This window comes from Palaemon carinicauda, chromosome 8, assembly GCF_036898095.1.
Source record: "Palaemon carinicauda isolate YSFRI2023 chromosome 8, ASM3689809v2, whole genome shotgun sequence".
Lineage (NCBI taxonomy): Eukaryota > Metazoa > Arthropoda > Malacostraca > Decapoda > Palaemonidae > Palaemon > Palaemon carinicauda.
The window spans coordinates 13,577,211-13,595,009 of record NC_090732.1 but is presented as its reverse complement, the minus strand read 5'-3'; the positions used below and the strand labels follow the sequence as shown (position 1 = coordinate 13,595,009).

At 40.1% G+C, this 17,799-nt stretch overlaps 1 protein-coding gene across 1 annotated transcript in view; it reads left to right on the top strand.

The window, feature by feature from the left end:
• The window catches only part of LOC137645664 (sperm-associated antigen 7 homolog), a 39,634-nt gene extending 29,207 nt beyond the window's left edge, over positions 1-10,427 (top strand). Inside the window, exons 5-6 of the mRNA XM_068378500.1 lie at positions 646-802; positions 9,085-10,427. Of these exons, the coding sequence (XP_068234601.1) occupies positions 646-802; positions 9,085-9,230 (303 nt within the window). The 3' untranslated portion in view covers positions 9,231-10,427. The remainder of the gene's footprint in view (positions 1-645; positions 803-9,084) is intronic.
• Positions 10,428-17,799: the final 7,372 nt, after the last annotated feature.

Genomic DNA, 17,799 nt, shown 5'->3' with positions numbered 1-17,799 from the left:
CCCTACATCATGATATCAAATATAATATAAAAACAAACCTTCACTAACAAGAATTTGAATCGGCTACAACCATAAGCTAGTTAAGGTTAAAAAAACTATCAAAGAATACAAATAAACTATTAGAAATTGAAAATCATAAACAGTTATCAAGAAATGCAGGAAATTTTGTAAAATAAACTGAACTTTAGTGGAGAATCGAATGCTTCCATAACTTGATGCCTTTCATTTGCTCTTTTGTCAGTCAGATAAATTTAGACAACACTTCTGAAAGAAAATCAATGAAAATATTAAGGTCATCTCCAGATCATTGTAAATTTAAAAATCACCAGACTAAATTGATTTTAAAAATTCCTAACACTATGAATTGATATAAAATGGTAAAATGAAATAAAGGGTAATCCTGAAAAAAATCTGAACTAGGGAGAATTGTTAACTTTTTCCATGATTTGATTAGGATTTTCAGTAATTTCTGGAACCCAAATGCAAACTTTGTTGGTCCACGGGTATTACAGAGTGACTTTAGGATTTGAAGTGTTTGAATTGCACATAGTTGCTCAAAATACTAAGAAAAGTGATGAGATTGTGGCGAGTAAATTATATACACTGGGATATTCAATAAAAGTAATTTTTCCAATTTTCCAACAGAAAGAACAACAGCGTTTGGAAGATGAAATCAGAACTCAAAAACTGAAGAATGATCCTGGTTCTAATAAATTTATTGAAAAAGTTGAAAGATTAGTTGGTAAAGAAACTGGAAAGGATTCTGCCAGAATTTTAGAAGTTAACAAACAATTTGGGTTTGGTAAGTTTTTATCGGCAGTCTTTTGTTTTGAGAGTTATTTTATTGAAACTAGAAGTGGTTTCTAGTCAAATACAAACCTTTTGTCCATATGATTAAAAGTGTTCTCCAGTTCAAGCTACAATAGCCGTTGAATTGTTAACAAGATAGGTAATGACAAGTGAGAGGTACCTGCTCTATTACCTGCCTGAGGTACCTGCTCTATTACCTGCCTGAGGTACCTGCTCTATTACCTGCCTGAGTGAGTTAAGTCACTTTGTCTTTTGCTGCATCAAGTGAGGACCTGTATTGCTACTCATTGTCTCTCTCTTCTTGCTGTTGGACCTTTTCTTTCTTTGATTTAATTTGGTTAGTCTTGACTTTTGGACATCATAATGGAGGATCGCAAGGTAATGCAAAAGTGTCTTGATAAAGAAAGTAAGGCATTAGGGAGGTTCATGTCAGACTTGTGTGTCGATCCCCACTCTCTTTTTAATTTTTCAAGGGGCATTCTTGTGTGGAAGGTTCCCCTTGTGATGAATGTATGTCATGGTCTCTTTGTGTAGTGAAAAAGGTTGTCTAGAAAGAGAAAACGGGAAAAAAATTAATTTGCTGGCATCCTCTGATGGAAATAATTCTTCATCAATGCTGAAAAACCTTTTTGCTTTTCTTTCTCTCCCCACTCCCAACTTTGCAACAAGTTTCTCCTGCAGTTACTCCTTGGGCTCAGTCCTCTTCGAGTAAGTGTAAGGAGAAGGCCTCATATGTTTCTCCTGCGGTTACTCCTTGGCCTCGGTCCTCTTCAAGTAAGTATAAGGAGAAGAATGCCTTTAACCTTTATTAATGTAGCTTTAGTTATTTATTTGTTGATATCTCCCGTAGTGAGGATTCACATTTGTGCAAACCATGAGACATCCCTCTTTCTGACCAGTCCATGGCTGATTACGATATTTTCCCAAAAACTTTGGGCCCTCTTGATGATGATATTTTCCTAAAAAGTTTTTGGCCCTCAATAGCCATTTCATGAAGCTGAAATGGCTAGGTCTGGCCTGATTCTGAGCTCCTTTCTTTAAGGCTAAAGAAATATCTCCTCCATCCTTCCTACCAAGAAATTGGATGGTGGAATTTATACCCACCCATTTATCATCATACACCATATTTATTATTCCTGAATGATTTTTCCATTTTGGGGAAATGTTTCTTCAGTTGACCATGAACAATATCTTTGGCAGGTCAGGCCCTATCAATCTACTCATTCCCCATGATAGAAGCAATTTGTATTTTTCCTAGCATATACAATCTAGGGTCCTTAAATTAAAATTTCCTCCTCAAATGCCCCCTCTCAGTCCTGAGCAAAAACTGCAAAGTGAGGCACTTCCAATAGGTGGTGGGATGGGGCATCTCGCCTGTACTCGCCACCTGCCGTTAACTAACTTATTAATTAATTCAACACCTGTTCAAGCTTGCACCTAAATCATCTCCTTATTTAAAGGACAAATTACTCTTAAAAGTGTTATTTTTCAATTGCAGGAAGTTGCAAATGCCTTTTTGTTGAAAAGTGACTGCTTTACATTTTGTTTGCATACTAGTTGTGGGCAGGTTTAATTCTTAGCTTTCTATTATGTTAACCAAGTTTGCAATGAAATTCATCAAAAATTAACTATAATAATCAGAATTGTTGTTTTTAAATATTTAACTTAGCCGGTGAATATATAGCTGCAACTCTGTTGCTCGACAGACAAACTCTACGGAAAAAACTCGCCAGCGATCGCTACACAGGTTGCGGGTGTGCCCAACAGCGCCATCTGTCGACCAGATACCCAGCTCTTATGTAAACAAAGACTCAATTTTCTCTCTGTCGACGTGTCGACAAGACGTACTTTACTCGCTGTTGAAACCTGGAGTTTTTCCCATCATATCTGGTGAAGTACTATATTCTGGTTTGAGGTTTCGCAGTGCAGGTGTTTTATCTTCATCTTAAATCTTGAACTCATTTTGGATAGATTTAATTTTGGTGACAAAGAGAGTATGGACTTTCTTTCACTTTTAAATGGCCGACCCTTCCCTTAGACGGAAGTGTGTTTAGGCTTTTAGTAATTATCTTATCACGTTATAAATTAATTATAGATTTTCCTCTTCGATTAACTTTCCATTTATAATAAACATAAAAAATAAATTTTAATGTTTTGTTTATATGCGACCTTTCCTGAGAGTAGGCGGTCCTAACTTGGAAACCGAAGTTAATCAACGTTGAGCCCTTTATATCGTAAATAGCTTTTAAAGAGCTAAGGATTTAAAACTTTTTAAATGAAATATTTTATGAAAGAATTTCTTTGAATAGTCTTCGTACCTTTTTCAAAGATGAATTAACGTTTAGTTTATTTATGCTACGCAGTTGTTGACGTTCAGGACGTTCAACATGCGCTCTATCGTTACGATAGAGAGAGAGTGTATCACGGTTTCACTTTGCAGAAAGAGTAAATCGATTCTGACGTTTAGTTCATTCTTTCTAAGCTTAAATGTTTTAAATTCTATTTTAAAGGAACTTTTTAATTGAAAAACCTTTCAGTTTTTTCCTTTGGTCAAATAACATGTTTTTTTTGACGAAATGTAATTGGGCTCTTCTTTTAGGTGCAAAATCAAGAGAGAAAGAGAGAAAAAGATAGAGACGGAGGGAGAGAGAGGAGAGAAAACGTTCCGTTCAAGCGGGTAACGTTGTTCTCGAGTTGCTCTCGTCACTAGTCTTGGTACGGGGAGAAAGGATAAAACGTTTTTAGTTTTTATTCTCGTCCCCAGGCTATGTGCGGTTAGAGATTGAAAACGTAGTTTTGAAGGAACTAGTGTTTAGTCTTTTCCCCAGCCACTGAAATTTTTATCTTAAAATATGTTTTCTGTTTTTTGCTGGTATTAATGAGCTTGCATTATACGACTGATTTCGCAATTACTACCTTTTGATAAGGGTAGAATTGCGTGCTTCAGGTAGAAATCAGTAAAAGTTTCGATTTCAGTGAAATAAGTGCAAAACAGAAAATCGAAGTGATAAAGTGATATTGCGCAAAGTGTTACAGTGTTGCGTCCGAGGGTTCGTCTGTTCGTGCCTGTCGTTCACCTAGTCCGGGACCTCTTGCAAGCTCCCAAACAGGGGAGAAGTAATGTCGAACGACTTATGGGTTCGAGAGGCCTTGATCAACGAACAGACGTTTCCCTCTATGGTATCGGGTGTATCTTACCAAGATCTCCCCTACCATAAGACGAGAGAGACGTTTTTTCTCCTCGTCATCCGAAGGCTTTTCGCATAAGAAACCTGTCACAAGGTTTCGAAGCCCTTAAGCGAAAGTCAGTCCTTTCAGGACAGGTCCAGCGTCCTGGTTACAGCCATTAGGACAGCTCTGACCCTATGCAGTCATCGGATAACTGCTCGCCGCCTAACAAAAGCGTAACACAGACTCCGAGAGTCTTTTTTGTTGGCAAAGTGTTGCGGTCACAGACGTTACCCTCGTCTCTTACCACAACCATTTCCGTTGATCCTTAATGGGTTGTATGGCAAGACATGCAGAATATGCTTGCCTCCCTTATGGAAGACTATTCTGCCGATTAGTCCGTTGAGTCTAGCCGTTTATCTCATCGATATCCTGGCTTTCAGCCAACCTAACGTTCCTTTGTGCTTCCTGTTGACGTTGGCGTAGCTAAGTCACGTCAGTCAGGTTGTTTAGAACCACACTCGATGCGGTCTCGTGTGGATTTTCAGCCGCATTTGGACGTTAGGCCACTTGCTGATGCTCCTGTTGACGTTCAAGACGTTCGCTAACAATCGGAGTTGACTTGTTTTGACGCTGTGCGTCAACCTCCGCATTCTAGAGTTGTTTTGACTGCTCAGTCTAGGCAGTCAAAGCAGTCTCGAGTGGACGCTGTGCGTCCTCACGCACCTGTTGTGGTTGACAGTTCAGTTGTTGACAGTTCACAGACTGTCAAGCAGTTACATGACGTTGCGTTCTGGTCCGCTACTAATGCACCAGTGAGTGTGGACTCTGCTTGTAAAGCATTGCCACCACGGTAGGTCTCTCCCTTGCTTGAGACTCAGCTTTTATCGGACAAGGTTCCTGTAGATGAGGAAGTTGCTGTTCCCCCTCCTACTGATATTCCCTTGAGGACTCTGTCAGATGGAGAGGAGCCTAAAGCTGCTTAGCCCTCTATGGACTTTAATTAAATCATGATGATTTTTTTTTTTTTTAAGGATCTTTGTCCGGATCTTTTTGTAACTGCTGCTCCTCGTTCGCCTAAACGTCAGAGCTTACACTAGGCCTAGCTACTTCGAAGCTGTTGTTTTTAAGCTAGTGCTCTCTCGCTCTCCTAGAGAGCTTTACGTTGGCTAGGCGACTGGTTTATCACCAGGAGGAGTTTGGGGGATACAGCCTTTGCTTTCCCTTCTTTTAAACTGGCTTATAGAGCGAGAGTCTGATATGACACGAGAGAAGTTCTCGGCTTGGGAGTTCATGCCTCTGCCCAGATAGACTTCTAAAATCTCGTAGACTCTCCCTGGCGCCTGGCCAGGAGACGCTCCAAGTTTTTTACGGGTCAACTTCACAGCTGTTTTCGAGCCTTTGAAGTTTTGCTGTACAATTATGTCATGCATAAACAAGGCTTTCAGGGATGGAAAGCGGTACCGCCTCAGTCGCTAACCCCGTCTGTTGCCGCACCTGCTCCCGTAGACCCTAAATGGGCTTTGCTGCAAGACATGCAGTCCAAGCTTGCGTCCTTGATAGAGGACTTTAATGCGGAGAAGGTTGCTGCCGAACCTTCTGGCCAACAACCTTCCAACCGGTCGGTTGTGCGCCCTGTTGACGCTGAGGTAACCTTCTCGCGTCTGCCAGTTGAGGTGGTTCCTCCACCGATGCGACCCAGTGTGGGTTGCCAGCCGCACGTTGACGTTAAGCGACGCTCGGAGGTGGTTGTTGACGTTCAGGACGTTCAACAACCAGCAGAGGTGACTTGTTTTGACGCAGTGCGTCAACCTCAGCAACCCGGTATGGTGTTGACTGCACAACCCAGACGGTCTAGACAGTCTCGGGTGGACGCTGTGCTTCCTCGCGCACCCATGGTTGTTGACAGTTCACAGACTGTGCAGCAGTTCCATGATGTTGCGTCCGGCTCCGTCACGCTTGCACCAGTGCGACCGGACTCAGCGAGCCAGACGTTGCCCACTCCGTTGCCGTTTCCTCATCAGTTTTCGGATGAGGAACCCTCTGATGAGGACGTTGCTGAACAACAAGACGATCAGCCCCCAGAATAGATCAAGCCCTGCTACCCATCCAGAAGATGCTGAAGAAGGAACGCTGCTCAGTCAGGCTGTGGATGAGTCTGGTAGGGACGCTGTCATCCGTGGAACAATTTGTGTCACTAGGAAGACTACACCTCCGTCCTCTTCAATGCCATCTAGCTTTTCACTGGAAAATGGACAAGACGCTAGAAGCGGTCTCGATCCCGGTTTCCGAAAAGATAAAGTCTTGTCTGACTTGGTGGAAGGACAATATCAACCTAAGAGAGGGTCTTCCCCTGGCTGTTCAGACTCCCAACCACGTTCTCTTCTCGGACGCATCGGACGTGGGCTGGGGCGCGACACTAGACGGTCGGGAATGCTCAGGACTGTGGAACTCGAGTCAGAGGAGCATGCATATCAACTGCAAGGCGCTGTTGGCAGTACATCTGGCCTTGAAAAGCTTCAAGTCTCTCCTTCGAGGCAAAGTGGTGGAAGTTAACTCGGACAACACCACGGCCTTGGCGTACATCTCCAAACAAGGAGGTACCCACTCACTGACGTTGTACGAGATCGCAAGGGACCTGCTCATCTGGTCAAAAGGTCAAGACATCTCCCTAGTAACGAGGTTCATCCAAGGCGACTTGAACGTCATAGCAGATTGTCTCAGTCGGAAAGGGCAAGTAATTCCAACCGAATGGACCCTCCACAAGGATGTGTGCAAGAGACTTTGGGCCACTTGGGGTAAACCATCCATAGATCTCTTTGCAACCTCGCTGACCAAGAGGCTTCCAATCTATTGCTCTCCGGTCCCGGACCCAGCAGCAATACATATAGATGCTTTCCTCCTAGATTGGTCACATCTGGATCTCTACGCATTCCCACCGTTCAAGATTGTCAACAAGGTACTGCAGAAGTTCGCCTCTCACGAAGGGACAAGGTTGACGTTAGTTGCTTCCCTCTGGCCCGCAAGAGAATGGTTCACCGAGATACTTCGATGGTTAGTAGACGTTCCCAGAAGTCTTCCTCTAAGGGTAGACCTTCTACGTCAGCCACACGTAAAGAAGGTACTCCAAAGCCTCCACGCTCTTCGTCTGACTGCCTTCAGACTATCGAAAGACTCTCGAGAGCTAGAGGCTTTTCGAAGGAAGCAGCCAGTGCGATTGCTAGAGCAAGGAGAGCGTCTTCCATTAGAGTCTACCAATCGAAGTGGGAAGTCTTCCGAGACTGGTGCAAGTCAGTTTCTGTATCCTCGACCAGTACCTCTGTAGCTCAAATAGCTGATTTTCTCTTATACCTGAGAAAAGGACGATCCCTTTCAGCTCCCACTATCAAGGGCTACAGAAGCATGTTGGCATCGGTCTTCCGGCATAGAGGCTTAGATCTTTCCAAACATAAAGATCTGCAAGACCTCCTTAAGTCTTTTGAGACCACCAAGGAGCGTCGTTTGGCTACCCCTGGATGGAATTTAGACGTGGTACTAAGATTCCTCATGTCAGACGGGTTGGAGCCGTTACAATCAGCCTCCCTGAAAGATCTCACTCTTAAGACTCTTTTCCTGGTATGCTTAGCCTCGGCTAAAAGAGTCAGTGAGATTCATGCCTTCAGCAAGAACATCGGATTTTCGTCGGAAAAAAGCCACTTGTTCGCTGCAACTTGGTTTTCTAGCCAAAAATGAGCTGCCTTCTCGGCCTTGGCCTAAATCTTTCGATATTCCCAGCTTATCGGAGATCGTAGGCAATGAACTAGAAAGAGTCTTATGCCCTGTTAGAGCTCCTAAGTTCTATTTAAAGCGTACTAAACCTTTACGAGGCCAATCTGAAGCTTTATGGTGTTCAGTTAAGAAACCATCCTTGCCTATGTCAAAGAATGCTTGGTCAGACTTTATCAGATTGTTAATACGAGAAGCTCATTCACATCTGAGTGAGGAAGACCGAACTTTGCTTAAGGTGAAGACGCACGAAGTTAGAGCTGTAACAACTTCCGTGGCCTTTAAGCAAAATATATCTCTGCAAAGTATAATGGACGCAACCTATTGGAGAAGCAAGTCAGTGTTCGCGTCATTTTACTTGAAAGATGTCCAGTCTCTTTACGAGAACTGCTACACACTGGGACCATTCGTAGCAGCGAGTGCAGTAGTGGGTGAGGGCTCAACCACTACAATTCCCTAATTCCTTATCCTTTTAATCTTTCTCTTGAAATGTTGTTTTTGGGTTGTCCGGAAGGCTAAGAAGCCTTTCGCATCCTGGTTGATTTGGCGGGTGGTCAAAGTCATTTCTTGAGAGCGCCTAGATTAGGGGTTTGATGAGGTCCTGTTGTATGGGTTGCAACCCTTGATACTTCAGCTCCTAGGGGTCGATCAGCATCCTAAGAGGATCGCGAGGCTCCGTAAGGAAGACGTACTTAAAAAGGCAGAGTAATTGTTCAAGTCGACTTCCTTACCAGGTACCTATTTATTTTGTTTTTGTTATTTTGATAACTTCTAAAATGAAATAAAAAACTCTTAGCTCATAAAATGTAAACATATATTACTGGTCTCTGCCCACCATCCTGGGTGTGAATCAGCTATATATTCACCGGCTAAGTTAAATATTTAAAAATGATATTTTAATTATAAAATAAATTTTTTAATATACTTACCCGGTGAATATATAAATTAAATGACCCTCCCTTCCTCCCCAATAGAGACGCAGTGGGACGAGGAGAAAATTGAGTCTTTGTTTACATAAGAGCTGGGTATCTGGTCGACAGATGGCGCTGTTGGGCACACCCGCAACCTGTGTAGCGATCGCTGGCGAGTTTTTTCCGTAGAGTTTGTCTGTCGAGCAACAGAGTTGCAGCTATATATTCACCGGGTAAGTATATTCAAAAATTTATTTTATAATTAAAATATCATTTTTATGCACTGAAATATTGAATTTATTGTGAAGAGTAAAGATTTTCTGATTATTAATGGAAAGAATGTGCCCTCCATCAGAAATTTATTATACATGGTATTATAGGTTCTGCATCTAAAAATGCAAGTCGTTTTTTGATGTTGCCTTCTTTTTAGTTCGCAGTGAATTGAAGAAAGACAAACGTACCATTGAGGAAACTCTGGCTGACATACGAGCCAAGAAGCTGAAACGTGACCATACTGAAACAGTTGAAGAGGAAAATGATGATGAGAGCCAGGATTCAAGTGCACCTCATCCGTAACCATTCTTTTCTTTTTACAGAGGTTACAATTATGTTAACTGTTGAAGTCACCTCAAATTCATCTGCTTAGGTTTACATGAGAATACCTTTTACCTCTTTCCCTTTATATATATTTTGCCATATCAAAGGCCAAAGAAACCGTATCCTGAAACGTAGCAGAGTTTAAATAGTTTTATGGTTGAATCCTCATATACAGTAAAGACATGCTAATTCAGATTAGAAGCATTTTTGTTTTGCCTAATGGCTATAGAACTTCATGGCTATAGTTTTACCTCCTAAGACTATATCATTTCAATGTTGAAAGTTCAGCATTATTCAGGAAATATACAATTCAAGAAAAATTTTTTAGTCTATTTTAAAACTGAAACTCGGACTTGGCTAAGATTAGCAAATTATTTTCTTTTTTCTACCTTTTATAATATAGAATAATTACAATTAAAATCTTTTCTTTGGTATACATTCTTGATATTGGTTAACTTGGTATCTGTACAGGTTAGGTGGACATGTCCAAGATTTTAGCCGTATGTTGCAAGAGAAAGGTCCCATTTTACTACAAAGGTGATTGGGATGGATTTCTATTATATTTGTGAGTTCTTGCTGATATATCCACTTATGAATTTCAGTGTTCCATTTTTGATAGGACTCTGGTGTGATTGTTTTTGTAATAAGCTACCTATTCGGAGATTTGTAAATTTAAATTCCTTTCACTGACAACCGATATTAAAATACTGTAATGGATATACCGTGCTCTGATTGTAGGATTTGATGCTGTAAAACTCCCATGGACAAAAACCACTGGTAAGGCTCATGAAATCAGGGAGAATACTTACTAAGAGGAACCAGGAATATATGGGAATTTTTAAGGACAATATACAAGATGTAAGAGAGGAGAGGGAATGTATTACACGTCTGACTCTGTAAAGGTAAAATCAGACAAAAACAAATGATGATGAAAGTACATTGAAAGTTTAATTTAAGGAGACTGTATGTGGTCATTTTATTTGTGTGAATGACTGACTTATATTTAATGTTTTTTATTCAGTGTGTTAATTTTAGTTTATTTGGTCTGATTTCCAGTTTTTTAAGAGGTAAATTTATATTCTATGAATAGCTGGAGTTACCAGCTTCAAATTCTTGTATGATTAAGTACTTGTAAATCTAAGATTAATCTTTTTGTAGTAAAGGCATATAGCATTTTCTGATTGATTCCTTAAATTCTAGTGACTCGTATCTTGATCTTATTTTTTCGACATTTAGTCTGACTTGTTCTGGTAGATTTTGTCACCAACTTAACTTGCTAACTTAAATTTTTCACTGCTAACCTTTTAAACTTTTATTAGTTGAGCTAAAGAAAAGGATTTATTGGAATTATATTGTATATGTATCATGAAGCTGTCATCATATAAAACCATTTCTTATTTGTTGAAGCTTAGACATATTCATACACTACTCAACAATGGGGAAGGATTCCATGATACATTTAAGAAATTATGCTGGTAAAGCATTTTGCAGACATCAGTAGCTCGCATGATTCAGGTGAACATCTATCCAAAATAAAAAAGGAAAGAAATCTCACTACTCAAAACTTGAACTGTGAAAGATATGTATTATACAATGATGATATTCCATAAATGAATTGTGAAGCAAATGAAAAAAGATTGTTAAGTAAATGATGAAAGGTATAGGAAAGTAAAGCCAAATATAAATCAACTGTAAGGGCAGGAGAAGATTAGCAAAGCATAGCAGAGCAAAACACCAGTTAAAACAATTTATTATACAGTTTGGACATGAAAATACAGATAAGTAAAGAGTGAAATAGACAAATTGGGTATAACTCTAAGGTGACCAGAATTTGCACCAGATAGAAGTATAAGACTTTTCATGAGCTCACATTCAACAACCCAAACAGCCATAAGAATTTAATTGTCTTCATCCACTCAGAACGAAAGCATGTAAAAGTATCATTCAAAAAGATTGAGAAATAGCCACTACCATCCACATTGTGACAGGAGTAAAAGACGCTTGACTTTAGGCTAGTTCCGGAACGACTAATTCTTCATGGTGACAAATGGGTATTTAGAGATCCCAAGGGGTCATATCAGGAGGAAAATTGCATGTTTACTTACGACAGCTTTTGTCATTAAAGTTGACGTTGGCATAAAGATTGACAATATAATAACGGTAATGAAAATGAGTTGAAATTAGCGTGTTAGATTTAGAGGCTCTTCTTGTTTAATTTGGTTGCAATCTTATGGTAGTTATTGCATTCACTACGTATAGAGGTAATTTTTCTATTTTTGTGTGAGCATTGCTTGCTTCACGTACATTACAACATCCCATTTGATAATATTCATTTGGAAAAAAATCCACCTCAAAATGTCTACAGATAGATCAACAAGAATTATTTTATGAAAAACACTGAAGGAAGATATACAAATGTCTGCATTATAAGTGAGTGGAGGTAACATCAAGAAAAGGTTATGTATAGAGAGGCATGATGGTGGCAGTTGAAGAGAAGAAGACCTTCAAGATATGTCATGAAAGAGGATAGATATTCATAAAGGGTAAAGAGGAAAGAAGTTTAAAGGCAGATGGACCGTGCAAAGGAGAAATAGAATTGGAATTTCAAATAGCATAACAAAGCGGCTTAGAAAAGAGATATAAAAGTTGATTAATTATCAGTGTAAATGAAAATGAGAAATGGAGGCTTTATTTTAGAAAAGCTACAGAATAGGGATGATAAATATGAATTGGAGGATAATGATATAACAGGTACCAATAGAGAGAATATCAATTGAAAAGGTTAAAAACGCCCACAAGCTGATGGATAAAAGAAAAGCTCCAGGACCATTGGAAATAAGAAGTAACTTAATAAGAGAAACTGGAGAGCTTGTTATCCATAAGCTTACTAGTAAGTGAAAACATTACAATACATGTAAAAGATAAGAAAAGACCAGAGCAGGATAAAAATCTTAGTTTATGTTGATAGTATACAAAGATTAAGGATATCCGCTGCTTTAAAAATAATAGAAAAGGTGCTAGAGGAAAACTCGAAAAAGAAGGAAACTGTTACTTCTATGCCATGTCAGTGAGATCAACAAGAGAAGCTGTGTTTATAATGAGACAATTAAGAAAAAATACAACACAAAGAGTAAGGAAGTGTACCATACATTTGTATTTTTGAAAAGGCATTTGATATTTCTGAGACATTTAAATGGATAATACATAGGCAGGTGGTGCCAGGGAGATTTGTGAAATAAGTTATTGGTGTAATTTTGCTGTAACGCTATGCCAGGTTGCTGAAGTTACTCTACTATAATGGTACGTCAAGAATGAAATTACAGTAGTAGCATGGTTGTCAGAAGTAATATCGGTCATGGATCAGTGCTGAGCATTATGCCGTTTATCATAGTAATGGAGGAGGCCACAAAGGATTTCTGAATAGGGGCCCTCTGAAAGCTGCTATATCCTGATGACATGTTAAAAGCAGATTCAGAAGGAAGTGTGCTGAGAATGTTTAAGATGTTGAGTGGAATGAAGAGTAATGGATTGAACATTAACATAAGCAAGATTAAGCTAATGTCCACTGAAAAGGAAGCAAAGTTTTTGAAAAACAATCAGAAAAGTGGCCATGTGGTTGTTGTGGAAATATTTTAAGGGTAAACTCTATATTGTACTGAATGCTGCAGATGGTGTCACAAAGTGTGCTCTGGGTGGGAAAATCTGCACAAAGTAGATTTTATATGCCAAAAATGTACAGCAAATGAATGAGTCATAAAAGGGAAGAACCATGTGGCGATAGATGGGCTGATCTTAAAAGAGGTACAGCATATCTTACATTGGAAACCCACTTAAAGAATGTGAAGTAGGAGTTAAGAAGGTAATAAGAGTGGCAGCAGCATAAATGAAATGGAGAGAATTAACAAAACTACTGGTAAGTAGAGGGTCATGTTGGTAGAGAGAGCAAAGACCTATGAGGAGTACATGGGGCCTATACTTGTCTTTTGCAGGAGGAACATGGTCCATTGTCATTGATAAAGAAAGGGAAAGAGATTTTGATAAGATGGAACTTTTATAATGTGAAGATTCATAGCAGTAAAAATAGTTTAGAACAAAGATTGAGTTGGTGTGGATGTGGGATGAGGAAGAGAACAGTTAGTTAGTCTGAAAAACATTAGATATGGAAGAGGAAAGGTAAAGATCTTTTTTTCAGGATTTTGAGGCCTTGACGGCTTAACCAGTGACTTCACCAACCCAGTGCACTGATGATGTCAGTGACAGTAAGTGTTCCCTGTGCTTTCCCATTGCTGGTAAACCCAGGTGTAGTGGTTCCTACTGAGAAAGCTCTCATAACTACATTCCCTGTAGGAGCACCATCGTTTTTTGTCGCTCTGACCTAGACGCCTCTGCACATAATCTTGAAGATGATTGTTGGCTAGAGGAAGAAGAGGTGAGTTTGCTCTTCCTCTTTCTCTACCAATTCCTCCTCATTTGCCTTGTTCTCATGAGGGTCTAATGCTTCATTTCACAAGAAAAAGAAATCTTGAAGGAAGGCCTCTCATCAAACATTTAGTCTACCGTACCATGGGCACGGTGTGATAGCCACCGCTGACTCACTGGTTGCTGGTTATCAGTACCGCCCAAGGTCTAGCACCTGCAATGCAGGATATGTCAGGGTGGAAGGGGTGTTTTGCAGCTTCTATCAATCATTCTTAATCAAAAATTAATGTTCCCTCTAATGAGATTTATTAAACTATTAGTGGAACAGGAGTCATTCCATATGCTGAAATAAAATATTTGACCATGAGGGTTTACCTTCCCAGTTCCTTGCCTGCCATGTTAGGGCCACCTCTGTCCTTTCCTTATCTCATTACATGGAAAAGATGGTCCTATCTGATGATAGCCATCCCCATCCCTGCTCCACCATCTCTTTGAGCATCAAAGCAAGCAGGATACACACCCATTCACCAAATTTAAGAGTACACTGAACTGCTTCTCTCTGAGTCAACTAGAAATGCCAAGCAATCATTCTGTTATTGATGTGGACCAAGAACATCTGCATTCTCACCCATCATATTCATCCTGACTATGTTACCACTTCTGGAATCTTAACTTGATAGTTGCAACGTGTATACATACCTTTCGTCCTTTAAGTAGGGACTATTTTTTCAGCGCTACCTGGCACTGCCGTTGAAATCATTACCAAGCTGGTAGTGAGTGAGGGTGAGGACCCCCACCACACTACGTCAAACCTTCCCACTTATGTTTTCAGCTGCAACTATTATAAACATACTTTTGTGCCTTTAATCAAGCTTTCCATTTTCTTTCAGGAAGTGAATGCTGATTGCTATGGTTGTGCATGAGATTCGTACAAACACGAAAGGACGGACTTTACATTTAGTTAATGTTAAACCAATTGTAGATCCACACTCTTGCTGTGCTTCTTGCTAGGGGCATGATTGATCGCAGTCTCTATGCCTGTGTGTAAAGTGTAGGTCGTAGCCTCCTGTGCAGTGATTGGCATATGCTTTGATGGGGAGAAAGAGAGCTTTGATTCCTCCTTCCAATCATTGAGTGCATCTGTTACTGCTGCTCCTATACCTACGCACTTAGCTCGGTCAACAGGAAATATGCGTCAGTAGCAAGGTGCTCTTGGAGGTATGTCAGTGTGCTTTTCAATTTCTGGTAATGGGTAGGGTTCCTCCTGTGTCCACCTTATCCCATCAGAGATTGGAGGCTCCTCTTCGTTTGTGCATACCACTGACGACAAGTTTGACCTGTAAAAGGCTTAGGCCTCCTTTGGTATTTAAGGTAGGCCCTCTATGACATATTAGGGAGCAGATAGCTAAGGTTACCTCTCTTCTGGAGTCCCCAGTACTATTGTCTCCCTTGGTGACACCAGTGGTGAATGTTGTCGTTAGTGTGTCCCCGTTGTCAGTGACTTTTAGGAAGTCGAGAGTGGTTAACTCCCCCTGGGCTTTGGGCATCTCTGAACCCAAAAGGATGTGTTACCTCTGTGCCGGGTATTTCCCTGTGCATCTCCCCAGAACCAAGCACCCCTTGTTTCCCCCTTTCCTGTGCTGTCACCCTGACTCTTGAGGTTGTAGAAGTGCTGTCTGCCATAACTGTACGGAAAAGGGTCTTTGACATCACCTCTCTTTCGTGTGGGTGTATGGCACCCGAAAGGCACCCACCTTGGTGTTTCTAGCCCCCAGGACAATGCATGAAGTCAGAGCCATGGCTCAGTTCCCTACTACCCTAGTAGCCAGAAGGACAGGTGTGTACGGCCCCATTTTTTAACTCCCCATGGCCGATGCACAAAGCCAGGGTCGTAACCCAGTGGCATGACCCCACTGCTCGGTTCTCTGGTTACCCTGGTTACCAAACGAGAAAAGTGTGTATGGCCTTGTGCAGCACTGTGACCCCCCTGTTTTAGCCTTGAAGCTTTTAACATCCTGCTTTTCCAACCAGTGTTGTAGCTTAGCTAGTAATAATGATAATAAACTTGTTTATTACTTCAAAAGGTATTAAAAAATCATAAATACTTTCTAAATGACTAATGGTTATGAAATGCTTTTTTTACCACTCAATTGGGTGACAGTCATTTTGGTTTACCTCAAAATGCTTCCACTAAGTGCTGATACTGCTGTTAGGTTGAGCTCTCAAATAGCAAAAATTATGGGTCTAACTGCAATATATTTTACAGTACAGTATGTGGAAATTAAGGCAATTTATTCTTATGCTCAGTAGAATAAAAAGATTTCAATTCATTGGATAATCTTTAGAGGGAAGATTTTTATTAAAAAGAAGTTACCGGATATGGTTTACTTACTAATTTTCATGAAATCTTACTCCAACTTACTTTCTCAATTAAAATACAACTTCCTATGTAAAGGAGACAAACATTCTTTTAACATAAATGATATTTTTCTTTCTACGTAAATTTATAGATGAACGCTGCTGTGCAAATCTCTACCTAAGCAATTGACGGTGATTGCAGAATTGTAGAATTTGTAAAGGAGTATAACTGAAAAGGGTTGTTTAATAAATGTCCCATGTTAATGGGTTTTGATACATACACCTATAAAAAGTTATCCTTTAAAATAGCTATGTCTCCGTCGGGACTGGAAGGGCCATTAAATCATTAATAAGGTAGATGGGTAACAATAGGTGGTGTGAGACTCCCCCTCACGTCCACCTTTCTCATAGCCACTTCTGTCTGTGGTCGCAGCAGGTACAGATGTACTGTCGCACTCCTCTCTCGACTGTTAGATCTTTTCTTATGTTTGTTTGATATAAATTGTTTGTATTTATGTAAGAGTAAGTGCTTGTAAAGGTAAGCATTTGGTGTATCGAATTTTGTTCTTATGAGGATACAAACCTTCGAAACTCCATCTGTTGTTTACCTTTGTGATGGACTGAGGGTAAGCAGGCCCCCTTTCTCAGAGTTTTTCTCACTCTTGTGATCATGAAGAGGATCTCTTTGTTGCAGTGCCAGTGTTCCAAGTACAGTACTCCCCTTGTGACAAAATCAACAGCAGAATGGATTGTGTTGCTGTAGAGGAAGCTCTTGTAGCTTCCTCCTGAGAGAGAGAGAGAGTGCAGTCAGTATTGGTCACTCAGACCGTGACTCCTTTATGGCAGTAAGGAAGAATGGTTGGCAAGAGGAAGGACTTCATTACTTCCTTAACAAGAAGACAAAGAAGATAGTCATATGGGAAGGTCTTTCGCTAAATGTTCCTTGGGACTTTAAGCAATCGCCTTCCTCCTTCATGGGGAAGTGACAGTACTCGTCTGCTAACTGGTACCTTCCAGGTCAATCAAGGGAGAGTGAGCAGGTTTTAGTCACCAGTGTTGCACTGGGAGCAGATGAACAGAAGTACTCAGACCGACCATTAATACAGTAAGCCAGGGGACAGTGGGAGTGTATGCACGCACCTTTCGCATTCCTATCTTGATATGGTGGAATGTTCCTTAGCTTGGTGAGTGCTCTGTGCCAGCAACCACTACCTTCAGGGTCTGTTAACAATAGTAAGCCTGATATTACACCACCACTGTTTCATCAGTTGCAGGTGAACAGTCTTACCTGACCAATCTTTTTTTCTCTGTTTTTAAGATACAAAGTTGGAAATAGGGCAACATGTGGTTTTGTCCATAGGTACACCACGACTGTCTCTAAATTTGAAAGACTATAGTAGCTTTATTTTTTACATAGTCTGCTCAACCTTCAGCTTGAAGTGTAGTCATGTGTAAAGCAAAAATGTGCTACTGATGAAACTTAAAAATTAATCAGTACTGTACTAATTTTTTTCTTTTCTATCTTTAGTTTTGATTATTTTATTTTATTGTAAATTAGTAAAATTAGAAATTTCTAGAAGCAAAATTGAACATTTAAATCATACTTGATCCCATAGCATCAGCATAGAATAAAGCATCTAATTCTAAACCCCGTTAGAAAAAAATTGGTTAAAGATATCTGAATTAGGATGTTTACTGTATATGATAACAGATTTGATGAAATGACTTACCACCTGTAATGTATAATCCACAAGGTTTTATTATAAATTTA